Raw genomic sequence first — 12,198 nt, 5'->3', positions numbered from 1 at the left:
AACTTTTATTCGGTAGTAGTAAGTTTTCCCAACAATGTGATTTTGACAAGACCTCGATATCGTAACTCATAAATCTGCTCACCATTAAGTATATATGTCGAATCAATCGATGCCTTTTTATTTGTCAAAGATCGTCGTGTACAGTTATTTTCACATAAGGAACTGTTTGAATTCCCATGGTCAATCCACAAACTATGGAATATTGTACGAATTGGTATTTGGAAAAGATCCTCAGCAATTTTATCTGTTATGATATTTTGCAGATATGTATTGAAGTCACCATGACAACCATGTCATGCCCCACACCAGAACTGACAATTTACTCCAACACAACAGCAGAACAAAACAACAACAACAACAACAACAACAACAACAGCAACAACACCATCAGCAGGAGACGACGCAGCGAAGAGGATGAAGATTCGTGTCCTTATCTCACTTCTGATCCAATAACAGGAGAAGATGCACTCTTCCTCGTTGGCTTTGTCTTAGATGGCGACTCGAGATGGCTTCCTGAAAACATCGTTCGTCATCTTTCTTCAAAATACACCCACATAGATGTGATTTGGAATCCAATCGTTTACAACTTCTCAGACCCACAATACCCTTCTTCTAGTGCCAGTGATATATTGATCTTTGACCCAGAGGAGTCGGCCTACTTGGTTATTAAGGTACAAGTATTTCCATTTTGAATGATGATCAGATAGCACCAATGAACAGACACAATGTGCATTGTTAAACTTACGCGACCGGTAGCCGTTCAAGAGAAAAAATCAACTGCAAGTGCAGAATTCCATTTGAATGGGACTACGAGAACACGGTATGTTGAGACAAAAATACAAAAATTAGAAAAAATGAGTTCAACCGCTTTCCGACCTTGAAATGTATAGTTATTCCCTCTTGTTGTGAGTTGTTAAAATTTTTGAAAATGTCATCGCGTGCACTGCTGGAATGTTCTACAACTTCGTACTTTACAAACTTTTAGCTTCGTCACAAAGGTCACATGTTGTTTGATTGTTCCTTGCCCCATTCATAATCCGTCACTCAACTTATTTTAATGAAAGGGAAAAGGAATGGACTGTGGGGCCCAGAAGACAGACGTGGAAGTTCAAATAGGAACGGATTTCTGCCGAGTGATATCACTGTACTCCAATGAAATGGCATGTATACCTCCTGAACACAAACCACCCGTGAGAAATGAATATCGCAGGGTCCACGACACCCACAGGTTTTGGTAAGCGGAATGTCTCAGTTCTTAGTGTGTAGCCAGATGAAGCAATTTAGAAACATAACACAGCAGCAAAATGATTTTTTGAATTCCGAGATCATGAATACTGTCACTAATGTATTTATCTGTATATCTTCAAGAAACCTTAATTCCAAAATCTGTTTTTATAATTCTTCAAGTGAGTACTTTCCTTACGCTTTCTGATGTTGGTTCCATAAACTGATCGTATACGATGTTAGTGCTATTGCAAGTAAAATTACAACCTATTTAACACATTTTTAGAATATCAAATGAAATCCACTTGCCACATATCTCTTCGAAACATAAAAGTTTGATTTTCTTTCTCTGCAGGTTCAGTTTGGGACCTTTGAAAAGAACTCCTATTTTATTGGATATCTGCAGTACGTTGAAAATGAAGACCCATTTCTGGATCCATGGATAGTCGTCATCATTGTGCTGATATTCCTTTTGATTCTCATCATATTGATCGCTGTCATCATTTTCTTGTTTCTACGTTGGCGTAATAAAGAACATGTAAAACGTCGAGTCATCGAGACTGTTGAGATTGATCACGTGTATACGTCACGTGAGTATCTTTCTTTTTGTTCAACATAGTGATGTGCAGTGAATAGTTGTTGTTAAGATAGTATGCACCTCGAAATTGAAAGACACACTTTTGCTCAAACTTTCCTGAATGAAACTTTCAATCATTCTCTTACCAAATTAACAATAAAAATCAGGGGACACCGTACAAAGTTTGGAACTAGCGAAACAAATTAACCAACATTTTGCGATATTTAAAATTCAAAATGGCCGCCATTCCTGTGATAACTCTATGGGGAAAAATGAAATTTTGGATTTTCGAAAAACTAAGACGATGAAAGTTTTTATTTCTCGAAGAGCTTCAAAATGAGCCCCCTCCAAGTGGTAGATCAGAAAAGAATTGTAGAAAATTGATAGTCCGAATATCTGTCCCAAAGGCGCGTTCTAACTTAAAATGTTTACAAAAGGTTATATTGTCTCTCTGATTTTCTAGTCTTTCATTTTATCTAGAAACAGCAATATCGGTTCTCTGTAGTTTGATGAATTGTTCTGAATATAACAATATAAATAACACTCAATATCACCAGCCGCAATGTAAGAAATATAACTGCGCAACTTAGCTGAGAATATTTTAGGTAGCTTGTAGTTTCATGGAGAAATACTTATCATGTCAACAGTGTATTGCACATATTAAATTCATGTTTCTTCTGTCTGAAGTGTTTATAGGAGATGACTGGCGACATGATCCTTACAGCTATTTGGACAAAGACATGAAACATGACATTGAAACAGTAAAAATCGACAGAAAGGACTTAAAAATCCACGAAAAGGAAATCCTCGGACAAGGTAACTGTAAAAATCTGTCATCGCCGCATCATGACAGTAGATGTATCATGCAATCTCTGCTCTAAGAGTAATCTAAATTACCGAGCAATATTGCAGCTTTTTTGTACGTTCACCCGATATTGAAAAGCATCTGTGATAAAATAATGTTTCCACAAAACTTACCGATTATTAAATTAATTCATCATCATCAGAACCCCCAACCTTCCCCACGATACCTTATTAAGTGCCTGAGGGATTTATCACGACAAACAATGCCATCTTCAGATATGGTTTGCGATGTCAACTTAATCCAGTATATTGGTCGAGGAAATACAACACTGTGATTGGCAGAAAAGCGAAGGTAGCAAAACAATATTGACGATATACAAAAGTTGCAACCTTTCCAAGTGACAATAAATACAAAACGATATAGGGATAACAATTGTAAAGGAGGTTATTTTGGAAGGGAAATGCGGATTCATCAACTGAATGCATCTATGAACAGTAACAATAGCCCTTTAACTGTAATCAGTATTCACAATGCCAAGTACAAAGTTTGAGGTAATTGTGATTTCGTCGGCAACGGCGAGTCACCGATAAGCGGTTGCCTTATTGCTCTAGAAATACAAGATGAAAAGTCAAATTTCGATATCCAATGAATACACTTTATCATAAAGGAAAAAACAGTCAAAAATAAACACATTTAAATCGTTTCATGCTAAACTTTATATATACTGGTATAAGTCGGTTTTGACCAATACAGCGTTGTTACTCGATTTCACCAGTTCACTTCATGTACTTGCCCGTCCTCAGTCATGCCGAATGTGACCAATAACAATCTCGTGGTGCATCGATCTATTGGCCTTGGTTTAAATGGCAGTTAAAGAGACCCGTAAAGTCTTTGTAAGTTGTCAACTACTTCATTCGCATATGGCTGCGTCAATGCAAACGATTGGGAGATATAGTCAGGCTAATGTTGCCTTTCAATAATTTCTGTATTACATAATCGCAATCATACCAATCCATAATCCAATGACAGTAGGGCAGAATCGTAAGACAATAGTTGTAAACATAGACACAAAACAGCACAGAACAGACAGTAAATAGACGGTACACAAACAAAGTCATATTCATGAAAGAAAGATATATGGACCTCTGGCCAGAAGACCAAGAAGTGATATTGGTTCACATTAAAAGTACATAGATAAACTATTTCGATAAAATTACAACATGACTGTATATCATAAACTGAAGAGCAAATCACTAGGGATTAAAATGCTGAATTACAAATCCAAGTTGGATAACTTGTACATGTGTCTGTGAGAAAAATCTGTCATTTAAACCCTTGTCAATGTATGCAGTAAATGCAATTACATGTGTTTATACCCTTCATGATGACGATTTTTGTTCAACAATGACAGGTCATAAAGGCATAGTTGTCAAAGGAACTATTCATCATAATTTTAAAACCAGGCGTTCACCACAGGAAGTGGCAGTGAAAATGCTTCGAGGTAATATATACACAGTGTTCATTATCATTTCTGTGTCATGATTATCATTTTCTGTATTCTCTTAAGAAAGTAAACGGTTGATATATTTACTCTGTCAGCCACGTGGTGGCTTAGGGTCAATTTTTCATTTGAAATTGTGGAATGCATGAAGATATTATTACACTTGAACACTGAACAATTTCAATTAAGCAGTTTAAATTTAATTCATATTTTTACCTTTTTTTGGATGTTCTGTTTACAAGGTGACGTGGCGCTAGATGATCTCCGCAGGTTTCTTCTAGAAGGCGTTCTTATGAAAGACTTCGATCATCCCAATGTTTTATCTCTGATCGGTGTGTGCATACAAGGGAATGGATTGCCTTTGATCGTATTGCCGTACATGAAGAACGGTGATCTGAAGTCATTTATCACAACCCAGTCAAGAGTTAGTGTGCTATATTAGTTTGATTGCTGAATGCTTGATCTCTCTTCTTTATCCTTAGATAATATGATATTTAAGCAATAAAGCACACCCAGCGACGGTATACCACGAGATTTTGACCAGTTCACGACATATATGCACGAGCGATAGCGAGTGCATATATGAAGTGAAATGGTCAAAATCGAGTGGTATACCGTCGCTGGGTGTGATTTATTGCTATTATATCATAACAGTATATTTTAATTCTGGCTTGGAACGTCATAAGCGGATTTTTCTGAACGTGAGAGCTGGCGCGCATGCCAGCCGTGATATATCGCTAATATACCACGGTTCTTTTCGCGTCTCGACCAATCAGATCGCTGCATTTGCGCCATCAATATACTGGTATGATATAATATTACTTATATCATCCCAGTTCTCTCCATATATGCACTCGCTATCGCTCGTGCATATATGTCGTGAACTGGTCAAAATCTCGTGGTATACCATCGCTGGGTGTGCTTTATTGCTTAAATAATAAGTAGATGACAGATTACATGAATCGAATTTATCGAGATGAACTTTTAATGCAATTTACTTTCTCATTTTGTTCCTGAATTGAACTTGCATTTAAGAGAAATACTTCTACTAACATCTATAACGTCAATCAAAATCATGACTATGTTACTATCATATTAGTGTTAGCCTCTTAAATCCGAATTCATACTCTGATTCGTCTTTCTTATTCGTTGAAGGAATTCACGTTGAAGGACTTACTTACCTTTGCCTTGAACGTAGCAGAAGGAATGGCATATCTCAGCGAGAGAAAATTTGTACACAGAGATCTGGCTAGCAGGAATTGCATGTTAGTACATTATCATTTGCCTATCCATAGGAAGATTCGTTGTATATTTCATTAATATAACAGGGATTTGTGATCTACCTTAAAAATTATTCAAGGCAGAGTAACCATTGGGGACATTTATTATTTTGTACTCTCAAATGTTTTCAATACTTTTCTGGTTAATCTCTTGTTGGGGCTGATTTTGAAACTCCTGGAGTAAGAAATATTTTCACCATCTTTGTGTTCAGAAAATCGAAAATTTTATTTCCCCCATTTAGTTAGCGTAGGGAATGCGGCCATTTTGAATTTCTATTATTAGGAAATTACTAGGTAATTTGTTTCTCTAGAACAAAACTTTACATGTTACCCCTGATTTCTATTCTTGAGCTGGTAAAAGATGGTTGAAAGTTTTATAGAGGAAACTTTGATCAAGAGTTTGGATCTTTCACTTTCGAGGTAGATTTTCGAAAACGATACTACTACAAACCTGAACAGCTGAAACAGCATTTGAACTAATAATATATATTTCTCTGATGCCTTACCCAGGGTAGATGAAAGAAATGTAGTGAAAGTATCGGACTTTGGCTTGTCCAGAGACATATACGAGAGGGAATATTATTCAACGAAAGACAAAACCGTAAAATTGCCTGTGAAATGGATGGCACCTGAAAGCTTCCGTAGGCAGATCTTCACTACAAAAACAGATGTTGTAAGTAAGAAAATGTTACTTTATGTATGGATGCTTCGTGTTCTTCATTGTTTAAATTATGGTTAGTATAAAAGCTTTTATATTCAAACTGGTTTGAAAATAATGTAGTCAATAGCAAAACAACACACAAACAATGCTATCACATTGAATTTATGCTGGTATTGTTTATCATATGTATTTTCATTACGCAGTGGTCGTTTGGTGTATTGGTGTGGGAACTAGTAACTCGGGGTGAAGTTCCTTACGGTTCCGTTGATAATTGGGATTTGTTGAGATACATTGACACGGGAAAAAGATTAAACCAACCTCACTTTACCCCTGACGAGGTGTAAGTAGCTATATCTATTTAATGCTAATGCTTTTGATCGGAAATGCGCCTAAATTGGACTTCATCTGAGAAATACAGATATGAGAATTTTGGTCACTTTTAGAAGTTTGAAATTTGATTACAATATTACCTTTCTCTTCATTTAATGAATGATATGGTAAATTGAGGGATGATGCTGTATGACTCTTGTTGATCAACTGATTTCCCTGTAACTAGTTCATGGCAATGGGTAAATCTTTCAGCAGTGCATGTCTAAAGAGGGCGCTGCCTCAATTTATAATATCGTCAATGGCAGAAGTACAGGAATACTGAACGCATATTATCATTTAGTTCAAATGGTCACTGAAAGTTCATCTCTTGTGGTGACTAAGCTTGTTAACTTTTAAAAATACTGATATAGATGAATAGAATTCGAATTCGAAAACCGTTAAAGTATTAGAGATATAAACGGTTTGCCAGTCCATAAGACTATGTTCCCATTTCACATATATCCATGATAACATTTCACATATCAATGTTTGCATATCCTAGGTACGGACTTATGCTTCAATGATGACGCAGTGATCCGGACAACAGACCTGACTTCAAAACACTCGTTGAGGAACTCAAACAGATTCTGCAAATACCTTACCAAAGTAGTGACGTCAAACCACTGTATCTTGAAATAATCGGCTAAGTTTTTATACAAAAACACCCTGTAACGACACATTCTATTCTTTGTGTGTAAAGGCTTATATCTTATAGCTCACCCGAAATGCAACGAGTTATATTAAATCAATAAATCTTCCACTTTTACTTGTATCGTGATGCTAAGATAGGTATTAAATTTTATTGGTTTGCAATAAACACGATTGGAACTAATTTGGGATATTGGATTTTCATATTTTTCAAATTTCTCAAAAGTGTTAGGTTCCATGTAGCTGAATGTTGCAATATTACAAATTACTTATAAAAGCAAGTGTGTAACTTAAAACGAATTGCAGATTAAAACGACCTTACTTCACCATCCAATTATCCCAAATTAGTTCCAATCGTATATTTCTTCTGTCTATATAACCATGAAGCAATATTACTTTGAAATATGTCCAATAATCAGGCCGTTCAATGTAAATAAAACTATATGTTAGGTTCAAGAGAGAAAATTACAACTGTTAAATGATGTAATGGGTTTTAGAGTTTGCTTGTAATGTTGCCTTCACAGAAACAGTTTACCACTTTTAATAAAGACATATTACATTACTTGATATTAACACTTCCGAATCCATTAGTTAAGTCTTTTATTTGTTATGTAGGTCATTTCTAAGTTAAATTACAACAGAACATTCTTAAGGTCATTCGCCTCAATGACTTTGAAGTCCATCTGTCATGTTTAGAACTTTGGAAATTCAATTAGTCAATTAGTCACTACAAGTGGAGCTATTTTTAACAGTAATTAGCATATCAATAGAAGTTCTAGATTGTTCTCATACTCTGTAGATTGAATTATTGAGTATAAGTAGGAGACGGCACAGTTTTTTTGTCAGACATTTGGGATCGTGTCACTGACATGTTACTTCAAGACTTTAGTATCAATCTCAAGAAGTTTTGATTTCAAGACTTTTCAAGACCTTCACACCCAAACGCTGGATTTATACTGTAGACTTTGCACGGACCAACCTAAGTCCAGCAAGCCAAGGACTGCTCACTCATCAGTCTATCTCAGTGTCTGACTCAAATCTGGAGTTTTGTGCCGTCCCAGCTGAGATAAGTAGCCTGTAAACTTTAACAGTTTGTACTTTATCCCTTGACTTAGTTTCAGTGTTTTTGTAATAAATTTTATTTTCAAGAAAATCGCTGACTTCGCCATTTGTTCAAACGTAACGTATTGAACAAGACACGAGTGCAGGTAAATTCGCCGTCAAGTTCAGTTTTATTCTTCTAATTGACTTGAAAGTATAGAATATGAGATAAACCTTAAAAAGAATTCTCGTACGGAAGATGACAATACAATAAGGTAGAAAGTTTATTATTATCGAAAGCATTCGCAAAGGCCTATTGTACCTCAAACTTGTTATTACCAGAGATGCAAGGTTTGTTTGTAACACGATTGGAACTAATTTGGGATAATTGGATAGCGTATTAATGTCGGTTTAAATCAGCAAATATAAGGTCATCTCCTTTTTTGTAATACACTTATTTTTATGGATAATTTGTAATATTGCAACTTTAAGCTACAAGGCACCTAAGGATTTTGATAAATTCTAACTATTATAAGATCCAATTCTCCCAAATTAGTTCCGATCGCGTTTTGTGAACGTCACAATTTCTATGATAATATCAGTGACGAGAAACACAACTTTAACCTTTGTCGTTTAAAATTTCATGAATCTTTTCTCGCACATACTTGTGACGAACAATCCGACAGTGGTTGGAACAAAGCATAGAAGTACCGTGATTTGTAGTGTACAATGTTACCTTAACGGTTTGCAGGTCTCCCTATCACAAGTGGATGCTCAAGCCCAACATTCCCCACATGCGAATTCGTCGACCATTTCCTACCACAAGTCGTGTTAGCCATGCTAACACTTATTCTAAAAAACAACACGTTCGAATTCAACAACGAATTCTATAGACATATTTGTGGTTACAGCATGGGATCTCCCACCTCATCAGAAATTGCCGACATTACATTCCATGAACGGAAATGAATATTATACGTCAACACACATCGAAAATATTACTCTCACTTAGATTCAGAAACGACAATTTAGTGATATTTATTGGAACAAAACACGAACTGAACGAATTCCTATAAAGAATTAACCAAACGCACCCTACTTTCAAATTTTCGTTTGGAAGCTGGACACATGAAATAACATACCTTGACCTAGTGGTATAAAGGTAAAGGGTGCACCAGCGGAAAAATACAGAAAATAAGACCACACGAATGCCACCGACACATTTCAGTTCCTACATAGAAGATCATGCCATCCGAAACATACCTTTAAAGGCCTGATCAAAGCGAAACACTAAGATACATCAGAACTTGCCACAATGAAAATGACTTTATCCATAGAGTAAATACACTTAAAGCAAGATTAATCGAACGTGGCTATAAACAACAGAAAATATCTAAAATCATATCGGAAACAAAATTTGGTACAGGAAGATCGCAACTAGAACACCAGCAAAGAACACACTGGTGTTCTTAATAAAATACATATATAAAAACACAAGTTATAAAACAAGCACTGTGTGAAAACTGGGAACAGATAGAAAGGACGAAACATTCAGGAATTAATTCCACCAAAACCGATCATCGCATACAAAAGAAATCCAAACATCAACGAAAAATTGATAAATGCTGAAGTTCACTGCATTAGGAACAAGGCAATAAACAAACACAAAACGATCCAAATATAAGCATTCTAGCTTGCCTGCCAGAAGAACAAGAGATCAACAACACAATTTAAAATAAGAAAGACATATCTATTTATATCTCTTATATAAGCGACTGAGGAAGAAACCGCTCACTGATTTTGAAACGAGGGATCAAAGAGTCACTGTTGTCTCAGACACGCTCGACTACGTCCACGTCTCGCCATGGCTTATTTACACTAACAGCCAAACCACTGTATAGAACCACTATATAGACACAACACACTTTGAACCACACCTAAGAAAAGAAGGACGTTATGTGAAGCCGCTTTCGCTTTATTACAAATATTAAATACACAACAGTTTTTAGTAAGGACAACTTTAGTTAACCTGCAAGCAAAGTCTTAAATGAAAGTGCAGTTTACATTGTTGTACACAGCTTATTATATAATAGAGAATGTCAATATGGTATATTTTAAAGAATACATACATAAAAGCTGGTGGTGATAAATGTCATTAAAATGTGAAAAACTCAGACTGATACACAAATATAATGTGAAGATAATCTCATAATATTGTAACGATCGATAATATCGCCAATCGAACAATTAATCGTTTGAAAAATTGCTCAGCTTTAGTGACTCAGGAAACTCTAAATATGCAATAAACGTCATGTAACAATATATTATGGCCGTAACAAGGGACTTGTGACGTCAGGAGGGCAAATTGTCTCCTGCCTCGAGGGTACATAGTCACTTGTTTGGGCTATTTTTTATTACATGCCTCTGTTACCTAGTTTTATCTCCAAATATTTTGGATTATTTGCAAATGACAATCATCTGCTGTATTTTCTTGTTAGACATAAATTCGTTAAAATAGAACGATTTTCATCGTCGAATGGGACATTGATATACTTAAATTAATGTTGTGCGTTTTATCAATTTTTCATGCATAAATTTTGAAAAAATGGGATTTTCTATGTGAAACATGTAATTTGATTATTTTTTTAATCCCAAAGTTATCAAGCTGAAAGTAGATCCTGTTCTCTTATAGTCAAGTGATGACTTAAGGGCAAGCGATGTCATCGAGGTGTTACCATTGAATCCTACGGAGTGCGCAACATTCGATATACGATGAATGTAGTGATCTCTTACAGTTGATTATAGTCTATGAAACAGTAATTTATATAATCACAAACACTAAATTTTAGTCCTAGAAACTAGGCAGGCAATTAGTATACAAAAATAACTCGTAGTGTATAATGTTGATAATTAGTATCATGATTATCCTTATACTTTTATTGTTTATATGGTGTAAAACCTTTTTCAATAATGGCTATCACTGATTATCATCTGAGGAACGCCTTTGTTTCTTTGCAGAAGGTTGACTAAGAGAACATTTCGGACAGTAACACAGGGTTAGACAAGGATTGAACGAGCATAATTTAAGCAACAAATTACATTTTTGTTTGTGTGAATAAAATTGCAGTATAAAATAAAATTAATGTGAATATAATTGCAGTGTGAATAGATGTCATAACACGTTAACAATGTACTCACAATAGTTTTCTCTGGGAAACTTCAGAAACTATAAACAGTATCTAGTCCCCCCTCGTCTGCTCATTTCTTACAAACGAGTTTAACTTCAATCAAAGAAAAAAACAACCTCATTAAACGTAGGCTATGTAAAACGAATAAGTACTTAATCAAAATGATATCAGACTCTGACAGAATAGTAACAAGTAAGGAAATAAAGATACTGTGACGTGAAGTTAACGACAAAAATCGCACACATAAATAACTGTGACGATGAATCAACAACTTGTAACCTTTTTCAAACCTTAGGCCATAAGTGGATCTGATGAGCTTTAGCCGTTTAAGGGAAATTTGGTCAATTTTGCGCATGATGATACACGCGAATACCATTGGAGTCTGCTTCTGTCAAACAGAAGGAGCCCGGTCGATAAGTCGGTTCTGCACTTAAACATGTACTTGATGTTATGCTCATAATTCAAAATTGTCAGTGATATGCTTTCCATTCATTTCATTGAGGTTTATTCGCGTGTTTTAAAGTTTCTATTGTCTTGTGATGTCTTCAAATCTTGGTCCGTATTACCCTTGCTTCTTACTTTCAGGTTTTCTCAGCAGTAAGCCGCCTTGCATGTTTGTCAGTGTATCTCTTTAACAAGACTTCTAAAAGCTGAAAACGTGAATCAGTAAGAAACCATTATAATGCTTTGTTGTAACGATATTAGTGACACATGTTATACGTTCTCGAAAGGAACAGTTTTTTCTTGTGATAGAATAACCTCTAGCAGTAATTTTCCGTTGTGTTTACTTCAGTGACATAACGTATCTACAAAAGCATATTATAATTATTATTATTATTATTATTATTATTATTATTAATTATTGTTATTGCATAATCTCGTATCGACTAAGGACAATTTCATA

The 12,198-nt window shown here is 35.3% G+C and overlaps 1 protein-coding gene across 1 annotated transcript; it reads left to right on the top strand.

The window, feature by feature from the left end:
• The first annotated feature begins 281 nt into the window (after nt 1-281).
• On the top strand, nt 282-6,392 carry LOC139117882 (hepatocyte growth factor receptor-like). Its single transcript, XM_070681116.1, has 8 exons — nt 282-671; nt 1,580-1,814; nt 2,489-2,617; nt 4,018-4,107; nt 4,350-4,531; nt 5,263-5,372; nt 5,898-6,060; nt 6,252-6,392. The coding sequence occupies exons 1-8, from the start codon at nt 282-284 to the stop codon at nt 6,390-6,392; spliced, it is 1,440 nt and encodes a 479-aa protein (XP_070537217.1).
• The last annotated feature ends 5,806 nt before the right edge of the window (nt 6,393-12,198 follow it).

This window comes from Ptychodera flava, chromosome 18, assembly GCF_041260155.1.
Source record: "Ptychodera flava strain L36383 chromosome 18, AS_Pfla_20210202, whole genome shotgun sequence".
In the NCBI taxonomy this organism is placed as follows: domain Eukaryota; kingdom Metazoa; phylum Hemichordata; class Enteropneusta; family Ptychoderidae; genus Ptychodera; species Ptychodera flava.
This window is presented reverse-complemented; position numbering and strand designations above follow the sequence as displayed.